Raw genomic sequence first — 22,527 nt, 5'->3', positions numbered from 1 at the left:
CCACAATCGCGGGGGATGGTCTCGGTGTCCGGGCGCCCTCAGCGGCCCCCGCGCTTTGTCCGAGCAGCCGCACGCGCGGCCCTTTGGAGAGCGGGAGTGTCTCGTTGTGCGGCGGGCGCTAATTAAGGGCGAGTGTTGACATATGAGAAAGAGGAGCTCAGCCGAGGCCTCGCACCGAGGACAAAAGGGCGGCGCGGTGGCTGGGAAGCAGAGACCCCCGAGGGTGAATCAGACTTGGGAAAATGGGATGGAATCCTTAGGGAAGCAGGAAGGATTTAGCAGAGTTCCCTGCGCTGTGTTGGGCCTTGGAGAAGCCGCTCTCTGCGGGACGGTGGTGCTAGGAGCTATCCAAGGGCAGCCAGCACCTGGAAAGACACGGAGCAGAGTGAATGCATCGCCTGCACCTGCATGCTGTTTAATAAGGGTTGGGGTTTTCAGCCCCCAATAATTAGCGATGCACTATAAAACATTTAAAATTAACCTAAATTGAACAGCCACAACTAGCTAATTCACAGTAATTAATGGGAAATCCACTGCGAATTTGCAAGTGCGATCAAAGGTAATTCTAAAAGCAGAGGTAATACTTCATTGAGTGTAGTCCTCACGTGGGACACGTTTCTGCAACCCCTTAATCACAACAGTTAAAATCACATCGTTCAGAAACGTTAAAATAAGATGCTTAGTCTCGAAGTTCAGTGACGGTGAGTAACAGAAGTAGAATCTGACACTTGACAGCTATAATTTCTTCATCTTTGTAATGTACGTCACAACGCACTAAACCTTTTGAAGGCAGTTTGGATTAATCGTTAAGTTTTAACTGGATGAGTTATAATTACAGCTCCTATCTCTGAATCTTCAGGGAAAATAGTAAGAAATTTGGCTTTTGTTTTGGTGTACAATACGTAGAATCTTATATTTCAAAATATGGATTGCTGAGATTCTCTTCTCCCTGGTTTTGTATAATGCTTAAAATACTTTGACATTTTTGAATAGAAGGCACTTGTTTGTTACAAGGGTTACCGATTCCATTAAATGAAGTTTTATATATTTAGAACTTAAGCCATGAATATTGTAGCACTGCTGAAAAGTTCAAGGAATTAACAAAACCCTAGCTAAAACATCTGAGGGTTGTTTTGCAATGCTGGACTGTTTTATATTTTCTTTCAATATTTAAAGTACACTGACTCCATTTCATTAAACACATAAATTCAGTAATGTATTTAACCCTTCCCTGGGGGCCATTTCTGCAACAATTTTGCAGACCCAAAGGTAAGGATAAGGAGGCAAGATTGGACTTACCTGGTGTAATGGTGGAGGCGTCCCAGCTGCAATCACGTATTGATTTAGAAGATTAGGTCTATTACTGGAAATCAGGATACAGCTGGAGACACACTGACCTACTACAATAGTAACTGGTGTCCTAGTGAATTCAGTGGTTTCTTAAAAGCTCTTATAAGTACAGCTGTTCTCCCTCATGACTGAAACTATTGAGAAAGCATATGAGTAAGAAAAATCTTAAGATCTTCAACACTCCTATAATGTAAAAAATAATTTTTTCTTAAAAGCTGGAAATTTTCAAGAGTGTTGTTGCAATCAAGACATCACTGAAATCCTTTTAGGCTCTGTGCATTTCATACAGCTTATTCTCTGGCAGTACACGAGATGAACAGAAGCAAATGGTCCTTTTCTTACCGTGTGGTGAATAGAAGCAAACAGCCCAGACTGTGTCTGCTGAAAAACCTCTAACAGGGTATTCATGAGATGAATACAACCATCTCATGCCCCTTTGTCAGGAGAGATCAGATGCACTGGTGTGGAAGATAGTGACAACCCCTGAACTTGTTTTATAACATAGGAGTGAATCTCAGTGTTGACAAAGTAAAGCAGGGTTTTAGCTGCCACTGCCTGTGCCATCAAGGTCATGGAAGAACCAGCACACACAGGGTGTCTAAAAACAAGCAGAAAATTAATTTTGAAGGGATATTTTTAAACCATATATTTAACAAGGTTAACCCGTGCCAGAGGACACCGTCACCTACCTATAATTAAACATCAGCACATCAGCTGTATTGATTGACCTTAACTTGAGATAGCAGTTGTTGCCTGAAGCCTTTTGTAAGTGTGTGAACACAGAGCTGGAACAGACTGGGAGGGAACTGGGACTGCAAAATAAATGGGAGAACAGGATCTGGTTATTCTGTACTTGGCTATTCCACTGACAAAGACAGCACATTCCTCTGCACAGTGTCCTTTTCTTACATATTCCTTGAAGGAATGTTAAACCGTCTAGGCTACCACACGGGGAGAAATAGCTTAAGGAACCAATGTTTTTGGGAAGTCAGCTGTGCAGTGGAAAAGCGAGTCATTGGAGACGTTGGGTGAATCAGCAATCATGATGAGGGTGTTACCCTCATAAATTGGAAGGAGTATCCACACATATTGCTGGACACTGGTACTGTAAATCCACAAGAAAAGTGAATATAGCTTCAATTTTAAAAGTAGTGTAGAACGCATAAAACCATGAAAAATTCAAGGCAGCCTGAGCAAGTGTTTGCACCAGATAACACACATTTGGAAATAACATATCATGTGAATTCTCAAAGACACTCTTAAGTGAAACTACAATGATGGTATGGTAGTGTAGTTTATGAGCTCGTTCTTGGATCTGTAACAAGGAAACATACTTCGAAAGCTAAGATTGTGTGTGAGGACTAGGGAGATTTATGAGCCAATAATGTTTCTGATGGACTTGCCATGTGATCCTAATCAGGCCATTCTGCATTCTTATGGTGCTAAAGCTTATCTACACATGTGTTCATAAATGCCTATTTTTATTGTAAGCATTTTAGGACAGAGTCTGGTTTTTACTACAAAGCTATACATCACCCAGCATAGTAACAGGCTGGCGGTGCTACTTTCATATGATTAATGATTATAAGCACCAAAGTGAGATGATTTGCCATTTTTGTCCAAGATGGAAGTAATTTACAGCCTGGATGATAGTGAAAAACAGACCCTGCAGATGCCTGGCTGCAATATCATCAGCCTGTGAGTTTCACACAATTATTATTATTAGAAAAACTATCCACTGTAACCTTAGCTCGATGGGAAAAATGTTATGAAAGCTAATGGCCAGATGTGATGGGAAGATAATTTCGAAATATTAGGAAGTAAGTTTTACCACTCCCATTTAATGTTATCTAAGAAACCTACTCTCTGATCCCGCTTCAAGTTACACTGATGTTATCTAGTGTGGAAAACAATCTTCAGATAACTGTGCTGATAATGGGGATGGACATTAACTATTTAATTCTAAAACATAACTCTTATCCATTTTTAAATGACAATGGTAGTCTTCAAATAATGAGACATCTTTAATAACATAGCAAAATGCCTGCAATGTGGAGTGACTGTAGCACCTTCTGTGTTCAAGGTAGTACCGATCCTGACAACTGGACACTGCTTGTTTGATGTTTCCAAACTTACATCCCATAGGCATATGTTAATAATGGACAATTCTCAAAGGAATAAGCACACAATCTTAATTTCCTAACATGTCCCTCAGGGAAAGGCTCAGAGCACGTTTACAAAAGCAAAATCTCTTGTGAATCTTTTCTTATTTCGAGATTCAACTGAAACCAGGAGGAGCTGACAGCATGATTGAGAGGCGCACATATGAGCTTATAAATAGAGGCCTGAAAAGATGATTTGATTTCCATTCTTTGGAATGTTACAGCTATTCAGAGATATTGCAAAGTAATCTCTGGTAAATTGCCAATGATTGAAGTAAATGGTAACTCACTGAATAGAGCCTTCTGGTCCTTACTAGTCTGAAACTCGCTACAAAAGTTCTGAATAAGGGATGAAGGACTTCTTCTTTTGTTGTAACTGATTCCTGATTTCCTTCTAAAATAGGGACATGTGACAACAAAGCCTTCATCTCCAAATATTTCTTGTGTCATTAAATGCCACTCATAGAGCGAAGAAGGCTTTCCATCCTGGGTAATTTTTTAACGTCTTTTTGCATCACAATGTCCCAATATGACTTATTCCATGAGTCATTTTTAATGGCAAGGGACTCTTAGTCAAATACTTTTTCATATTTTTCCAATTTTCTAGTGGTGTACCTGCCACAGCAGATGTTGTGGCATCTTCTTAATACGTGTTTCAGGTATCTTAATCTCTTTTCTGAACAACTGGAGATAAAAGGATGTCGAACACTGCTGTAAGCTTTAGCATTCATTATCAGTTGGTTCCATTTGAAATAAGGTCCTTCCCAATGGCATTTATTTGCAGAAGGTTTTAGATATCTGTCTGTAAGACCAAACTACAAATCTTGAAATTGAATCTTACTGGGAATGAGCTCTTCAAAATTTTTCTACATAATATTAGTGGAGTGTGGCTTCAGTCCTTCTCCCCTCCCTTTTTTCATTGTCTTTCACGAGTCATAGTTCTTACTTTTTTTCCACCAAAGCTTTTCCTGCATGTAGAGAGCTGAGGGGAGTCTAAATAGGCTTTTAATGCTGTTCTGTCTTCATATGACACTTGAACCAACAACAGATATAAAAAATGGGAACAAGTAAATTCTTGGATTAATGAAATTACTCTAAATCCCTTTCTACAATAATTCATCTTTCATTGTAAAACCACATTTAAATCTCTAAGTATGTGTGATATATTAATCCTATGTTAACATGCTCTCTGCACTAAAAAAAAATCCAAGCAAAGCCACTGAGCAAACCTTTTAACTTATGATTGATTTATTTATATTGTCAGTACTAAAAATGATGATGGGGCTTACATGGAAGCTATAGAGCCATAATCTGAGTCAAAATAACCAGCCACACCTTCTAAGAGGAACAAGACAACTAAGAAACCTGAAAATAAAACCATCTGTGAAAAACAACCCAGGGAGCAAACATCCAAAATGAAGTGTGTCTTTCCATGTTCCCTACCATGCTAACATAATGGCAATGAAGCACTACAAATGTTCAAAGCAGTGAGCAGGGATTTTTAACTACATCAATCCCTCTACAGGAGTAGTCCCTCCGGCGTCATAAAGAGGGCTCTCTGGGTATGGCTCACAGGAATGAGCTCACAAGACTAAAATAAAGAGAAAAAAAGGACACAGCTGTGGTATAAATATTTAGCAAATGTAAAAAAATAGCTTTTAAACTGAGTACTTTCTGTTGCTTCAAGCAGATTTGGGTAAGCACCCAGGAAAATCAATTTGCTCGCATAATGACCAAGTTTATTTTACTTTTAAAAAGTCATCAATGTTCATGAGAGGAGGAGTGCTGGTTTGAATCAGGCATGTTGCAAGCAGATGTTATGCAAGCTTCCTCAGACATCCCTGCCAATGACTGCAATCCTGAGTTATGACATTCACTGTAACTGCTGCAGTCTGGGCCCTTTTTTGGGCCACTCATCTGTTGGTTTTCCCAAACTGGGGATGATATTTTTGTGATGAATACAAAAACTTGAAGAAGAGCAACATACTTTTTGTTTCCAGACCAAGAGAACTTGAGAACCACGTCTGAGTTTCACGGCCTATCAGTAATACTGGATAGAAATGGAAAAGTACATTATTTGTCATTATATATATGATTGTGATACTCTTATCAAACATATCTCCCGGTTCATTCCTACCATGTATATGGTAAAGGATAGTCTCTTGCAGTTCCTTCTGTTCCTTCTTTTGAAGGATGAAAGGAAGTGATTTCCAAATACCATTTTCAGAAACTCTTGTAGGTTTTTAATTATTTTGTCCTTTAGCCCATGAGTGTATGAAATGACTGCATCCTTTCATAACCTTTAAACAAATAAACGAAGAAATAAAGAATGAAAATAAAAAAAAGAAATAAAAAATGAAGAAACCTACCAAAACCAATCTCTTGGAGCAGAACTACTCTACTTTTTAAAGATGCTGTAGATTCTGGGACAGGAGATGAAGTACTGTTGCTAATACAGATTAAAAGCTCTTAAATAGAGAATGTCAGATGAGAGAAAGACCACAGTTCCTACTCTGAAATGGACTGTATTTAAGAGTATCTCATAAAGATGAAAACTTTTTGCTATTCAAAGTAGGACTTTTTTTTGCTTGGATATTTAAATAGCCCATTTTCTTATGATATGTCCTGATGTCATTGTTGTATATTTTCTATTTTTAAGTAATGCTCTGCCATACTTTTTCAGACTGTAATCTCGGAAAGAAAGATGTGGGAGTACGTAGGTAAAGCAGGATAGTAGTTGCTACATTTATTGTTCTTTACTCAAAACATTATTGTGCTTTCCATCTTTAAACAATAAAAACACTTTGATAAAGCTTGCTTGAGCTTAACAGTCGGAACCACGTGACCACTAATTTAATTATACTATTCTTTTTTCTTAAAGAAGCAGGAAGCACTGCAATGACTTGCCCAGCTGTGTCAAACGAGTCAGTATGAAAATTAAAAGGTTGAGACTTTGTCACCTACAGCTGTGTGCTTGTATTACTTGGCTAGGTTTCTTTTACAAAGCTCTAGGTTTCGGAGCTTGTGTGCAGGCACAGAGGTAAGTTCAATAAAGGGCAACAAGTGGAGAGAGAGAGTCTTGCTGTACATCAGCGTGAAGGGATTGAGTTCATTAATAGCCAGAAGTGTTATAGTTTGTGAATAGTCTGAAAAGCATTTAGGCATCCGATGTCGAGTAATACATTGTATTCTTCATCCCTCTGAAATGTGGTTATTGGATCTGTGATAAGGAAGGTGAGAGAAAAATGAGCTTTCCAAGGACCGAGCAACAAACATCAAACGCAGGCTGAGGCAACCTGGCACAACACAGGAGATGTTATCGGTGACTGGTGCGGCGGGAGAAGCAAAGGCACAGTCCCCATAGCCTGGTTATCAAGGGGATTCATTAATAGAGAGGCTCGCCACGCTGTGAAACAGTTTCCCACGGAAAATTACGGAGATCCCATCCTTGGGAGACGTGTCCGCCCAAGCTGTCCTGTCAGCGCCTGGGCAGAGCCTCCCCGGGCGAGCAGAGCCGGCGGCCGAGCACCTTCTGGGCTGCCAGCGCTGCCCTTCACCCCCCGCGACCTCGGGCGGCCGCTCCCCCCCCGCCCTTGAACTCCCCATCCCTCGGCTCAGCCCTCAGGGGGCGGCGGCGGATCCCGGGTCACGCCGGGACAGGCCCGTCCAGCGGCTCGCCAAGCGCCGAGAAGCGCACTCTGGGGTTCTGTGGGCGCTCGGAGCCCGTCACAGAGCCAGAGACAGACCTGGTGCCGGTGCCGGTGCCGCTCCCGGGGGACCCGAGGCCGCCGCCGCCTCCCGGGGCCGGGCCGGGCCCATAGAGCGCGCGGCGCCGGGATAGAACGGCCGCGCCGGGGCCGCAGCGCCCCCCGGCGGCCGCTCGCGGGGGCGGCGCGGAGCGGGCAGAGAAAGGGAGCGGGGACAGTAATGGCGGCCAGTTAGAGCCGGGCTGAGCCCGAGACGCGGCGGCGACAGCGGCGGGAGGAGCCGGCGCGGCTCCGGCTGCGCCTCTGCCCGGCGGAGCGGCTTCCCCGGAGGGCTTTTCTTCCTTCCTCCCTCCTCCCCCCTTTCCCCCTCTCCCTCCCCTTCCCCTCCCTACCCGAGCCCCCGCCTGTCCGCCCTCCCTCCCTCCTCCCTCCGCGCCGGCGGCGGCGGCGGCGGCGGCGCCCCCCGTGTCCCCCCTCGCCGGGGCCATGGTGAACACCAGGAAGAGCTCCCTGCGCCCCCTGGGCAAAGCGGCGGCCGCGGCGGCCGGGGCCGGCAGCCATTTCATCTCGTCCCGCACCCGCTCTTCCAAGAGGGGCACCAAGGCAGATGCGGCCGGGCTGGAGGAGGCGGCGGCAGCGCGGGTGAGCACCGGGGGGCTCACGGGCAGCGACGGCGGCGGGAGGGCAGCGGCGGGGCCGGGGAGTCGCTGGAGACAGCGCTGCTGGTGCCGGGGGGGCCGCGGGCAGCAGGGTCGGCGGGGGGCGGGTGCCCAGACGGGCTGTCGGGGGGACGGCGGGCAGCCCGCGGTGAGGAGGCACCGCGGAGCCGGCGGGGACGCGGGGGCGGCTGCGGAGGAGCCGCAGTCCCTGCGGGGTCAGCGGCGGGGCGGCGGGGGCCGTTGACAGGGGCGGGGGGCGGCGGGGACACGGTCGGCGGAGCTGCCGCGGTGCTGGTGCCGGGCCGGTGCCCAGCGGGCGGGGGGTCCGGGGGGTCCGGCGGGGTCCGGCGGCGCGGGGCTCCCCCTGCGGCCGCGCCCGGCGCTGCCGCCGCCAGACAAAAGTTGGGAGCTGCGCCCGCAGCAACTTCGCAATAATCCTCGGCCCGGGTTTGTGTGCTGGTGTGGTGTTTTTTTTTTTTTTTTTTTCTTCCCTGTGTGTGTGGTTTTTTTTTCCCCCTTTCCCTGAATGACCTCGATTCGGCCGGCGGCTGCGCCGGGAGCAAGCTGGTGTTTGGGAAAGCCCCCCCCCCCACACGCCCGCCCCGTTTTTGTGGCAAGGAGGGTGAGATTTTGCCGTCAAGTTTAAGTTGAGTGCTTTCCCAGCAGAATTTACTGTGGTAGCTTTGGTTGGACGGGCTGAATGGCAAGTGGAATTCTACAGCTGGATTTGGAGAATTTAATATTTGGTGAATTCTAAGTGGAAGAGAGAATTCGTGAGACTCTCATCTTCCTTGTCTCTAGTCGGCTTTGTTGACTAGAACTGCGGTTTTGTTTTTTTGTTTTTTTTTTTTTTAATTGGCACAGAATCAATTAGGTTGGGAAAGACCTCTATGATAATTGAGTCCAACCTTTGACCGAACACCACCTTGCCAGCTGGACCATGGCTCTAAATGCTACGTTCAGTCCTTAAACACCTCCAGGATCGTGACTCCACCACCTCCCTGGGCAGCCCGTTCCTAACCCTAACCCTTTCTGTGAAGAAATTCCTCTTATAAGAGGAATTATAGGCAGGACTTTTTCTTTACTTGATGAAACTTCACGTGTTGCTTTGAAGGTTTAAACTAGTAGTTATAGCTGCGTGCTCTGCATGTATATTAGAAAAACAGTGTAAATATGGAAGTGAAAATTGAGGGTCAGAAGGACAGTCCTGCATCAACTGGCCACATCCCAGCCCTGCTAAGGAGGAAGTTAATCAGACAAGCAGAAAACCAGCAATAATAGCTGGAGGCAGATCAGAAGGATGACACCTGGAATTCTCACAAAACCTTTTGCTCCATTCTTTTGGTCTTAAAATACTAAAACCACCTCAAATTACTGTCTAGATACTCCATACCTTCTGTGCTTCTCTTTCAGTTCTTTCATGCTTCACAGTTCTTCCCTTCCCCCATCTTACTTTTCCCTGTTCCCTATTTCTTCCTTGTTTAATTTCAGTAGACTCCTGGGGATGCAGCACCATAGCTGTAAAAAGCTGTTCTGCTTGTTCTAGTGTGCACTTTCTGTTTATTCATATCGTGGGTCTTGTGGTTTGTGAAGCAAAGTTTGGTGTAACCCTTACTGGCTTACGTTGCAGGGAGTTTGCTGCTGCTAAAAAAAGTAGCTTGGGCTTCTTTCCAAGTATTTTTAATCTGTGAATAGTATTTTTATACTACAAATCATTAAAATGTTTAAATTGTTATTTTCATGGTGTAAGGAAAGGAGATGGTGCAAAATAGCGCCAAATGTTGTAAATACTTCCCAGGATATTGCCCGTGCTTCTAAAAGAGCATTTCTTCTAAAGTTAAATGTAAATTTTGGTATATGGGAATAGACTTGTTTCACTGCACAACAAATCTCATGTGTTTGAGGTAGAATTTTTTCTTTTCTTTAAGATGTAATTGCCAAGTATGAGCAGAAGTTATCCAAGAAGAGTGTTTTGTAAAATATATATCTCTCACTGTATTTTAAAGTTGTCTTTGTACAACTCTTTTTATTCTTCAGATGGAAGTACTGTCAGCAATGCAACGTCTTTCTGAGCTTCTGAATCTTCTTGAAGTAGTGCCAGAGAAGGATCTCAGTGATTAGGACATGAATAACTGTAGCAGTAGGGAGACAAAGCCTTTGCTTTTGGAAGCGACTGTCGGGAGGCAGATAGTGAGGCTGTGTTCTGTGCAGGAGGCGTGCTGGGATCGTCTTCATGCAGTTGTATGTAATTTGTTTTTTGCAGTTGACTGGGACAGTGTGTCCTTTTAAAATCTTTTGGGTGTCATGTCAGGAGACCCAGCCTTACTACCAGCAGTTAAGTGGGTTAATGGGCAGCTCGAGTTTGGAGCTTTGGCAGGACTGGGATGCTTCTTATTTGCACTGTTTGACTTAATTTCCTTCCATGGAGGTTCTGACTTGGACACCCAGAGAAATGCTCTTTGGTGGCAATGCTTGTGGCCCACCTTTCAGAATGTATTTTGAAAGATCATCTATCTCTTGCTTATTAGCAACTAAAACTGAGTTAGTAACCTAATGACATCCTGTATGATGCTGAGTAGACCAGATGAGGGGTTAGGAGTTGCCTTCCACCTCTTTTGTTCTATTTCAATTTTTGTCTCCTTTTTTCCTCTTGGCTACTTCTGGTATACATAGGGTTGTGGCTTTTTTGTTGGTGTTGCTGTTTTTGTTTGGGGTTTTTGTTTGTTTTTTTTTATTCCCCCCCATACATATACAAGGATAGGCTTGAATCTCTCCTTTCCCAAGAACTTAAGTTTGTAGTCTTCTGCTTCAATATTATGCTGAATTACGTATGAGTAGTGTGTGTTTTTGTTTGTTCTGAGTTTGAAAGCAACACACATTCTGTGGAAATGGGCTGTAATAGTCTAAATGCCTTTATCATGTTCAGTGTATTCCCTCTGTAGTACTTGCTCAGCCCAGAGAAAGCAATGACGTCAGGCTTTGAAAAGTAAACTGGTTTGAATTATTGATTGGCGACCACGCAGTCAGCGATGAAGATGAATACATGTGCGTCTGTCTCCTGACCAGAAGCCAGATTAAAATGAACAAAATCCCTCTCTAAATGGATCAAGGAGCCAAGAAGTTTATTGTCTGAGATGATGTCATAGCAGAGTGCATAGAGAGGGTATAGAGGGGAAAAACTGGCCTTTGTTTTCTTCCTGCATCTAGGACTGATTTACACACTGTTTAGTAGAAATAGAAGTTATGCTTACATAAATTTATGTTCAATCTTTATACAAATTATATGTATTTTTTTCTTTCTAGCCTTAAAACTTGGAAAATGTTCTGGCTTTATATTAAAGCATTCTGACAAGTGCATCAAAATCATCTGAAGTTTTCAGAAACAGAATTGTAACACAAGGCTTGTAAATCCAGTGGAATTCATTCACACTGTGGAAAAAATTGAGGATAAGTGGTTAAATTTGTGATTTATATCTACTAATGTCTGATGTTTTCAGATACTGAGTTGTGATTGCTGGTAACATTTGCTTGGCAATTGAAATGATTTTTCTCAGTCATCTCAAAACACAAATCAAAAATGTTGATCAAGAAAACTTATGAATTTATTGTAAAATAAACACTCTTAAATTATGCCAGCGTACTAGTTAGACATTTTAGAAATGTATACAAGATTAGCTTAATTTAATTAGCCAAGAAAGCATTAGCAGTGCCTTAAGAGCTACTTGAGGGCACGGTGATAATTGTAACACATGATCCTCGCTAAAAGTAGTGCTGCCAACATCGTTCAACTTGCTCAGTGGCAACGTAGAGCTCTCCATTGTGCTTAATTGCTAATGGGAGCAAACAGGGGCTGGAGGATTGACATTGGGTGCTGCAGTGTGGGAAGGTAGAAAGCTAAGCAGCATATTTGTGCTCTGTGGTGCCAGTACATCTCAGTGTCTCCTATTGTAATTCCTCAGTCTGTAGCAATAGAAGTGTTTTCTGATTTCTGGGTGGTAATGTAGTTTTTGTAGCATGAACTCATTGCTGTGTTTTATTCCTTGAAAGGCCTTTAATGGTCAGCTGTTGAAAACATAGAAAAATAACTTAAAGAAATTATTATAATTTCTCTTAAAATACAAGTTTCAAATATAACCCATAGAACCTTCTAAAAATTAAATTTTCCTTTACGAGACAGCCTAATTCAGATTAGCATGTTTTCTTTGTTGTCTATGCAAAATGTCTGGTAGTGTTCTGGATGCTCTGCTGTTTCGAATAAAACTGTAAAAAAGTTAGATTTTCCTCCTTTGCTGGATAAATGACACTTGCTGGCCACCTGCATGTAAAGCTCTTACAGGGGAAAAAAGCTCCTTTCCACTATCTATGTTTTAAAGAACGGAACTGCCTTCCTGTTTGAGTTTACAGTAGCATCAGTAAAGGTGCTGAGGTTAATGCTTTTACAGTTCTTTGAAATACATCCTGAAATAAGAGAGTCTTGTGAAGTTATTCCAAACAATTTAATTTAAAGGAAGAGTCCCAGGAAGGCTCATATTTTTGGTGTGTAATAAAATGTCGGGTTCTTTCTGGTTTAGTGGTCTGCTGCTCTTTTGGGACTTAGCAGGGGAAAATCAGTGATCTAAAACGAATTGTGCAGGCTGTTCCTTGGTAGCGTGGTGTTAATACAGCTGTGAGCAGTGGGAAATGGAGCAATTGTTGGAAGCAATCTGTGTTCAGGATTCTATCAAAATACCATACAGTTGGCATTTGTAATCCTTTCATGTTTCTAAAGGGGTGTCCTGAGCTTGAATTCGTCCTGTGTATCCTGCCAATTCAGTCTGGGCCCCCGTCATAAGTCAGGACACCTGTGAAGTGTCCACGGCTTGTTTTGGGAGGCAGGGGTGCATCCTGTAGGAAGCTGGCTATCCTTGGTGTCACGCTGTTCCAAGGCCTTCAAAGGAAGCAATATAAAGACTAATCCAGTGAGTAGATGAGAACTCCAAAGAATACTCAGGAAATGGTGTTGATGTTTGGTGTGCTGCATTGCTTCCTCTGAATATTGGGCTTGTCCCCAAGTAATATTAAAAACTGCTTCTCCAACTACTCTGTCTCAATCTGAACTTCAAGCTGAAGGCTTGACCCATGGCCGTGAGACAGCCCATGACAATTTTGCAGGAGTGGCATACAGCTTGGGGTTATGCAAGATAATTAGCTCAGGTAATTACATTCTGATCAGCTGCATCCCCCTGCAGTTTCAGTTGGATGTGGTACGATTTTGCACATCCTGTCCTAAATTGTTGAGTGTTTGCTATGCTGTGGAAAAGTTTTAATTCCAATCTAATGATGCTTTAAATGATTTCTATGTAAAATTTCATAAAAACCTTCTCAAACTAAAGCTTGCAGCAAGTAGGCATCAATGAGTTGAAGCTTTCACTGCTCTTATTTTGCAGCTGTGACCCTTTTAAAGGTTGCTGATCGTTTATTAGATGTTTTAGCTCTAATGGATTACTTTGTGTGTGGGTAATACTGCTCATGAACCCATTTATTGCAAAGGGAGCTGACTATGTTTTTAGCCTCTTTTTGTGTACACTTCATGCTTTGCTGCTTTTTCTAAACAATTTTTCAGTCTGACTTCACTCTTGAAATATTGTCTTTATTACCTTTGATGGGATTTTCATGGTTTATTTTAACCATTAATTCTGCTTTAAATTGTTCAAGTGTTGTTTTGCATTTATACTTGCTTGGACTCTCTTCCTGAATAAATCTAGTTTCTTTTTGCTTGGTAGCTATTTAAACAGGCAACTTTTCAACCAGTTGTAAGATTAATGTGTAATCTTCTGTAAGCCTTTTGATTTTACACTGCTGAGTATGTCTATGCTATAATAGCTTCAACTCCAGCTGAACTAGGTATGAAGGAGGCAGTTTTAGTTCTATCAGTACAGAATTTAAAAGCTTCTCCAAGTTCCGTAATTATTTTTGTAGCCTGTACTGAATTTTGTGGTTTTATCTTTATGCTTCTATTAGTGTCTGTTAAGAGTCTAACTAATCTAAAGCTTTAGTGCAAAGTTTGTGTCCAGTTGCAGTTGGAGTAGATGCTTTGGTTTGGGTGTTTTCATAATTTGAGAAATGGGCTTTTTGCTTTTTTCCAGTTCCCAGTCAGTTTCCTCATTTTAAACGGATAAATTGTTGAGCCAAGCTATTTAAATAACCTGAAATGAAGAAGCTGTTCATTCTGTACATGTGGAAGAGATTACTTGCACTAAAATTTGTTGCCATGCTTCAGCAATCCCTCATTCCAAATACTTAATAACTATCATCTATTGTTTCTCTGATTTATCTTTCAGGCCTTGAATGTTGTTTTTATCTTAAGATTTCATATCACAATTTTACACAATTTAAATATTTTCTTCTTTTGAAATACTCTCTTCAAGTGCATTGCAGTTAGGGATGCAGAGTGTTTTTAATCCCAAGTTTTTTTCACACAGAAGGCCACCTTCTTGTAGCTTACCTTGCTACAGACACTTCCTTGTTTAGTTTTCTGATCTTGTTTCCTGGTCATGTCCAAACCTTGTGGAACCCTCTGGTCCAAGGGTTCTCTATTCTCCTCCTTGCAATCATAGTTCAGATCATTCTGCTTCTTTATTTACATTTATAATAGTACTAAAGGGGGCCATGTCCTCTAGGATTTGTTTGGGATAGGGGTGTTCAGCAGAAACAAGACGGATTTTTGAGGACTGAGGGTAGGAAAAAAAGTTGTTTGAATGTCTTCTGTTTTTCCATGTCTGAATTGTAAGCATTCTTGACTCATTACATAATCTTATTTTTGCTTTAAAAGTCTTTGTTAACAGACTCTAGAAAGTAATGGAAATGGTTAATGTGGTTCTAACTAAAAATGTGTTGCTTTTAGTATTCCTTTGGTGTTAAATAAGGAGGATCAGTGGTTTTAAAATCTTTCCTTAAGTGAATATTCTAGGAAAACTTCTGAGTGATGTACAGACCCCATACAGTAAGTAGAGCTCTTCTCAGTGGGCTTGTTCTGAAGGTGTGTGATCTCACATGTGCTGTGAGCTCTGGCTGTTGACTCTGCAGTTGTGAAAACCAACAGGCTCACCAGTATTAATGCTTGCCACTATTAATGCTTGCCAGGCCATTTGATCAGCTGGATCAGGATCATGTTACTGGTCCAGTTGAAACTAATCCTCTTCCCCCCATCCTTCTGCTTCCCCTTGCCTCCCCTCCATCCTTTTGATTTGAGTATCAGCTGAAAATTCACAGTGTCTCCCTAATTTTAGTAAAGGCACAGAGGAGGAGAGAGGAGTGCTCCTGGTGGAAATGCTTGGAGTGGGAAGATGATGATGAGTAGAGGACAAACCTCAGCTCACTATTTATGGGCTCTGTCACAGTTTGTCAGAGGCTGCTCTGGAGCTCACTCTCCCTTTCGTTCATAAATGTTGAAGTCACCTGTGGATTGCGAGAGTTTTTTGGGTGTCACACTGAAAGGCACTTGCTCAGCCTGGATATGAACAGGTGTCTTTTTTCTATTATAGACAGAGGGAATGGTTGCAGATGTGAAAATCCCCAATACAGTGCTGTAGGTAGTGGTTTCTGTTTTTAACTTGTAAGCTTTTAACTTTTCTCAAAAGCTTTCACATTTATTAAAATAACCTGAATTCTAGAATTGAAGAGTTCCAGGAAATAAAATGGAAATCTATTGAAAAAATGAAGCAGATCTTTCCATGCAAGAAATATGATTTTATTTATCTGAATGACTAGGGAAGAATTTATTTTTCTGAACAAGTCTCAATGATGGTATTTTTTATATTCTTAATGGCTATTATTGATGTAAGCATTGTTTAGTGAAAAAAACCCAGAAGTTGAATGTTAAAAGAATTTAGATCATCCTGTAATTGAGACATTCTTCACTATCATTACCACTAATGAAATACAGTGTTAATAGTTGTTTATTCCAAGATCATCAAGCACTTAAGCATGAATCTTATTTTCCCTTAACACCTGTGGAGAGCCAATGTCTGATAAACAACTGTGTGCAAACAAATGGAAATTGGAGAACTGCCACCAGACAATGGGTTCCTTTAAGCCTTTTTTTTTTTTTTCAAGCTATCAGCAAAGTTAATGCATGAGGTCCTTCATGAAACTTGGATGTTCTCAGTAAGGTAGTTAATGTGCTCTTATCTAAATACGTTTATTTTTCAGCCTCTTGTCACATGAAGGCACAGGCAGAATCATAGAATGATAGAATGGTTTGGGTTGGAAGGGACTTTGAAGATCATCCAGTTCCAAACTCCTGCCATGGATAGGGACACCTTCCACTAGACCAGGTGGATGGCTCAGAGCCCCATCCAACCTGGCTTTGAAGTAACTGTTCTTACCGTGGACTTTTAGGACACAAGGGTAGATGTTCAGCATGCAGCAGTGTGTTATGTACCATCATAAAAACAGTCTGCTGGATTATGCTAGACCTCAAGTTCAGTCATGTTACCTTTTTTCCGCAGACAAGTGTATCAGGTCTTACCTCTTCCCACCAAACAGGTAGCCAGTTCTCCTATAGAAGAGGGGCTAAGGGCATTTGGAAAGGGCCCAGGAAAATGTAGGGTGGGGTGGGGTGGGGAGGAGAGGAGCTTGTGAGGATATGTTGGTGCTGGAGAGAGTGGGTAGCGTGGTGTGTCATCCTGAAATTAGGACACAGTGTGGATGCATAAGGCAAGGTGTGGTACCTGGTTTGAGCACACTGATGAGAGTGTTTCAGCTGCTGAACATTTGTACTGAGCAGGAGAGTTTTAGTCCTTTGGTGTGTGTTTGTTTTTGGTTTTGTGTGGGGTTTTTTTCCCCCTTTTGGTGAAGAAGCTATAATGTAAAGTGTTGAACTTAAAAAACTTGGAAATAGTATTTGAAGGGATTTATTACGTTCTGGTCAGATGACATTATCACAGTCATTGGAAAATGATCTACTAGGTAGAATTTGGAACCAGAAAAGAGTCTATCATAAAATACCTCAAAGAGATTGTGAAACCTTTTGATTTTTTTAATTGCTTAGTTTACCTAGTCCAGAAATGCATTAGGAATGGTACCTAGCTCTTACCTAACTCTCATCAATAGATCTTAAAGTAGATGTTTAGTGCAATGAATTTGTAGAAGTTAATGTTTTGATCCACATTTTTACCTTTGCAGAAAACGGAAAGGGATACACAAGGGAGCAAGAGGTTCATCCAGAATCACTGTGCAGACAGCTAGAGAGTGGTTTTGATGTATTTCATTGGTGTTTGAAATCAGATGTGGTTCAAACACAGAAAAATACAAGTTATTTGTTAACTGAATAGTTATATGAGGGCAGAGATGAGTCATGAGCTTAACTAATTGGTACACTGGGGACACAATCATTTTTTTTTTCACAAATACAAGTTTTATTTTGGAAAGATGATTTTATCTTTTTAGACCATTGGGATAAAAGTGTTCATTAAATGCATTGGCTAGCCCCGAGTATGTATTTTATTTCTTTCAATGGGCAGCATGTTTCTACAAGAACTTTGCATGAACTGGTAGAAGAAAAGGTAGACTAGATTTTCTTCGCATGTATTTTTAAAATATTAATCCAGATTATTAATATCCTGGGACATCTGAGAACTTGTGTTGTTATTCATAAGATACATTTTAAATTAGAAAATAGAAAGTTAAAAATAACTGGAGGACCTGGATTCACTTTCTTCAAAGTTAGTGAAAATAAGATCGAGACATATCTGAAGTCATTGTCTTTTTAGACAGTCAGATGAAGAGGAAAAATTTACTTTTTAATATCAGAAATTAAGATTTAACTGAAGTTAGAACTAGAGGTTTTTGAAAACTTGTAGCTGAAACAGATTTTTTGAAAATGTTTACTTCATTATTATTAAGGGAAAGTAACTTTCAGGGTCTTTCGTGCTTGTTCAGTGGGTCAAACAGACAAGCTATTTGAGCATTTAACAAAATGCCGAGAAATGGGATTGATCAGCTGAAGATTCAGTGTCAGTGTATTAATTTCATGTCTTAGACATGGGAAGAGGTCACAGGAAACAGAAAAAATACAGTTGTTGGAGGTTTAAGAGAGTGGGTTGAAAACTCGCCTCAGTGGGGAGTTGTAGGAGCGGCTGTGCGAGTGTTCAGGGTGTGGCAGAGTCAGAAGGGTGTGACCCACAGAGTGTGTGGCGAGGAGAGCAAGTCTGACCATGGTGGAACACTCAGATATTCATGTCTGCATGCCTGTGTCTGAAAACAGCTGAACCTGTGGCAAACCAGACAGAGTCTGTTTCAGAAATTGCGAGGTGTGGTTGTGGTTTGACTGTTATGTCACCTATTACTTGAGAACTCAGTGAACTTGCATTCACATGCTTGGAGATGGCAATGGTAGAGATGGTTCATACTTGTCCTCTATTATCAAGACTACTGGATTTAGGATTATTTTGGGATGTTCAGACCAGCAGTGTAGTGAGGGACTTCTTTGGTTATTCTGTCGGCTAGGAGATTCAACTTAAAAAAACAGAAGAAACCAAAAAACTCTCCTTCAATATGCTATAGATAATCTTTGTATTTCAATTTGAAGTTAATCCAATGTCATGCTTTAGACAGCTCCTCACCTGACAGCAGAGGAGTCCCCTGATATGTGTGTCCTTTGGTCCTGCTGAAAGACTGTATTGGTGGTCACTGTTTTTCTAAGAGGATTGATGGAGAAAGAAATCAGTTTTATTCATTGATTTCTAGCTTGTGTTCTTCCAAAACTTAGGGGCTTGTCTATACATGTTATAAGTAAAGCTCTGTTAGTATCAAATCATTACTTTTAAATTTAGGGATGCATACGGAAGAGGCTGCAGGTAATACTGTGTATCAGTGGTTTTGTAGCTTGTTCATGAATATGTGTATTATAATAAACATTTTTTCCATCTTTCTCCTTTTCCTATGAAGTAGAGAAAACATAGAGATAAATATACAGCTATATATATTTTCTTGCTGTATTTACGTATTCATTTCAGATTTTGTTTCTAGATTTATTGGTACCATCATTCAAGTGCCTTCAGTGAAGGTGTGTTAACAGTTTGCCCACTATCCCTGCTAAACTCTCATTGATGAATCTTAGCTCAACAGTAGATTTGTGGTATTCACTCAATTGTCACATTCCATTTTACTCCTGAATCCAAGGATAATGAAGACTGTATTTCGCCAGTCTAGATTACTGATGGTGTCCTGTTAATTCCAGTTATGTCATTACTCTTTATTAGAAACAGTGCTTTCCATAAGAAGCTGTTCCGGATTACAGCTGGAGTTTGGTGGGTCTCTCATTTCTGTTGGATCAATACAGTTATGCTGAATTTTGTTTCTCTCTTTGTATTTCCTGACATTATGCAAAGTCATTTTTTGATTCTTTTGTGCTTGCTTTTTTTTGTGGCTTTGTTACGCTTGCAGGCAATTTCTGTCATGATTAAGATTTTATTAATTCATATTCTCTGCATTCTCTCAGCATGTGAGTGCATTTGCTTCAGTGATGGTGTTTCATTAGGAGCTTTGAGTTCAGTGCATTGGTTCCTATTTCTGCAATTGTGTTATTAATTTTTTTAATTTTTAAGTTTGATGCTTATATCATATCTTTCTAGTCCCAGAACGTTTTCATGATATGTACTGTTAAGTAATAAGTTTCTGGGTTGAACCTGAAGTGCTATTTTTAATCATGAAAGGTATAAATGGTTTGAGACCCAGTTACTTGAGGGAGCAAGTTGAGTGCTGTGGAATCATTAGACCTCTTTTGCTATAAATGGGAGGAAGCAGTGGATAGACTGCTCTCTGTAAAGGCTTCCTAAATTGAAATTAATTTCATTTCTTGTTCTAGCATATCCCAGTTTGGATAATCTCTTGAGTGTAATGAAAGCTCTATCTCCATATTTTATGGTAGGTAGGTGAAAGTTCTGGATGGCAGTCTAGTGTGATTTGATTCCCTAGAGCTTGAATTTTTAAAGTTGTCTGTTAACTGCAAAACAGAGCTTGGATTCTTAGTAATATGTTTAAAATTTCAGTGATTTTAACTTTTTAGTAGCTTTGTCACTGCTTAATGCTAAACCATTTTGTATGTTAGTGCATCTTATACAGCCTCTTTCCTAACATAGGTTAGTATTTGGGCTTGACTGCCTTAAAATTTAATTTGGCTTGTACTTGCTGAGTTTGTGTGTAGAGTTAATATGCAGACAAGTGAGGCACAATTGAAAATAATAGCCTAAACAAAGAATAACCTGATTAAATAAACTCCTTCATTGCTAGTCTGGTTCCTTAGGCAGTTGCATTGCTGTGATCACACTGACCTGCCCTTCCAGATTCTGAAGCTATTTGCCATGTTCTGAAGCTATGTTCATTTGTCTCCAGCATTAGAGATCTCAAAGATGTTTGGCTTTTATAAATTTTGTGAATATCGGTAGCAGAGGGAGACCTGAAATAGCAGATTTTGTTTCCCGTGCTAGTATTTTGTTGAAGCTGCCAGGTGACCACTTGCTCATAGCTTTGAAGTGGCTCCACTGCTATATTGCCTTCGACCAATAGACAGGACAAATGAGGGATCCTGGCTGATCTTGAGACTTGGGACCAGAGGTAGGGAACTCAGAGAAAGGTGATCATAGGAGACCTGGAGGAGTTTGGCTCTTTGCATGGAAAGAGGTGGAAAGGAGTATAGGAACCTGTGCTTTACTAATTTCACTGCTTGCAAAACAGCTTTAATGTTAGCCCTCGTAAAGCTTTCTTACATGCTGCTTCATCTTTCTTAGTTTCATATTCTCTGTCTCGCCTAGCCGGTTTCAAACTGGTTCTGTGGCTTACCTTGAAACTCTTCTTCTGTCCTGCAGAAGTAGTAGTTTCGCGAAGTCGTTACTAAAATTGACTTAGCAGTGTTGCATTTCGGTAAGTCCATGAGTAAACTTGTGGCTAATTAAAGCAAAAAGTACTACACAAATGCTTACAGTGTTCAGAAGTGAATATGCAGGCTGTTAACATTTTGTAATTGGTATTTTGTAGTTGCAGAACATTATGGAAAACAGCTGTGTGGCTGCTCATGGATTTTACAGTGCTATGCAAGGTGCAGGTGTTTTGTATTTAGGAATGGTGGTAGTTACCTCTGCTACCACTTGGACCAAGTCTTAGGTTTAGATCTCAGATTCTTCTTCATCTGATTTAAAGTTCTAATTAGGATCTTGTAATATAGCTCTTATTTTGAGTTACATTGATGTATGTCCTGGAGAAGTGAAATAATGAGAAAAAAAAAGTAAGGTGCCTTTTTTTTTTTTTTTCATTAGGGCTAAATGAGTTTTAAGAATTAATCTCCATATGGACCTCTTTCTTTCCTTAGATTTACATTGCCAGGCTAAAAATTATCAAAGCTGAAACTACTTTTAAAATGATGTGAACGTGGGCTGGCTAACATTTCATACTAGTTTTCAGTATTTAATATTTTTTAGTATTATAAAAAGTATTTATTGTCACATATAAGATGCAGTAAATAAATAGTTAATCATAATTAATACTCTATTAATTTGTTATTGGTGTTGTAAGTATTTAATATTAGTTAATAATTGTTAAAAATAGGTATCGGGGGACAAGATGTTAAGGTGTGATGTAGACAACCTATTTCACTTGCAGCTTTCTGTTCCTGTAGACAGTGATCCTGTCCTCACCTTGTTGTTTTTCCCTTACATTATCTTTTGTACTTGTCTGATCTCTCAATGAAATGATTCAGATCACTGACCAGGTAGGAAGTTCATCTAACTGAAGGAAAGTGAGCTTTTGAAGCTTTAGTGAGCTCATTTGGTTTATGAGTGGGTCAGAGAAACATCAGAAGAAGATCCAAGGAGGTTGGAGTGGTGCTGTGTAGCCAGACAAGGGAGTGCCTGGGCCAGTCCCTGGGTCAGTGGTGCTGAGCTGCCTTGTCAAACTGCACCCAGACATTAGGCTTTTCACTTTCTAAATACTGCACTGTGATATTGTCTTGTTCTTAATAAGCCTGATGAACAAACAGGACTTCTGTGATCGTCTCCCTGTATATGAGTAAAATTATCTTTTTTCATAGTATAAGTGGTTACTGACAATTTCTGGACCTTAATATTTGAGAATTGGTTACTCTGTTGTTGCAAGAGAGGATATTTAGTTTTCTAATCGTAGAATGGTTTGGGTTGGAATAAAGATCATCTAGTTCCACCGCCCCTGCCATAGGGTTCCATTAGATCAGGTTGCTCAGAGCCTCAGCCAACCCACTTTGGGGGATGTGGGGCATCCTCAGCTTCTCTGGGCAGCCTGTGCCAGTGCCTCACTCCCCCCACAGTAAAGAACTTTTCCCCAATATCTGATCTAATCCTATCCCCTTTCAGTTTAAGGAGGACATTCCCCTTGTCCTGTTACTCCATGCCCTTGTTAGAAAGTCCCTCTAATCTCTCTTGTAGCCTTTTTAGGCACTGGAAGGTGCTATAAGGTTTCCCTGGAGCATTCTCTTCTCCAGGCTGAACACCCCCAGCTATCCCAGCCTGGTGCTCCCAGCCCTCTGACCATCTTTGTGGCCTTCTCTGGGCTTGCTCCAGCAGGTCCAAGTCCTTCCTTTGTTGGAGACCCCAGAGCTGGATGCAGTGCTCCAGGTGGGATCTCAGGAGTGCAGAGAGA

General features: G+C 41.2%; 1 protein-coding gene and 2 long non-coding RNA genes across 4 annotated transcripts in view; 1 reads left to right on the top strand and 2 right to left on the bottom strand.

Moving 5' to 3' along the window:
- Positions 1–106: 106 nt before the first annotated feature.
- LOC108496391 lies at positions 107–1,983 on the bottom strand. The gene is made up of 3 exons (XR_001874443.1): positions 1,693–1,983; positions 1,300–1,325; positions 107–365 (listed from the first exon to the last, which is right to left on the bottom strand). It is a non-coding gene; the product is annotated as an uncharacterized LOC108496391 (long non-coding RNA).
- A 2,755-nt stretch (positions 1,984–4,738) lies between these two features.
- Positions 4,739–7,307, bottom strand: LOC108496390. The gene is made up of 2 exons (XR_001874442.1): positions 7,259–7,307; positions 4,739–6,732 (listed from the first exon to the last, which is right to left on the bottom strand). It is a non-coding gene; the product is annotated as an uncharacterized LOC108496390 (long non-coding RNA).
- A 358-nt stretch (positions 7,308–7,665) lies between these two features.
- ATAD2B (ATPase family, AAA domain containing 2B) overlaps positions 7,666–22,527 on the top strand; it is a 75,152-nt gene continuing 60,290 nt past the window's right edge. For both annotated transcript variants that reach the window (XM_017813024.1, XM_017813023.1), the window contains exon 1: positions 7,666–7,861. In XM_017813024.1, the coding sequence (XP_017668513.1) occupies positions 7,706–7,861 (156 nt within the window). In that variant the 5' untranslated portion in view covers positions 7,666–7,705. The remainder of the gene's footprint in view (positions 7,862–22,527) is intronic.

Source organism: Lepidothrix coronata, unplaced genomic scaffold (assembly GCF_001604755.1).
Source record: "Lepidothrix coronata isolate B3197 unplaced genomic scaffold, Lepidothrix_coronata-1.0 Scaffold39, whole genome shotgun sequence".
NCBI lineage: Eukaryota > Metazoa > Chordata > Aves > Passeriformes > Pipridae > Lepidothrix > Lepidothrix coronata.
The sequence above is the reverse complement of the archived record's forward strand: the minus strand, read 5'-3'. Positions and strand labels throughout refer to the sequence as shown.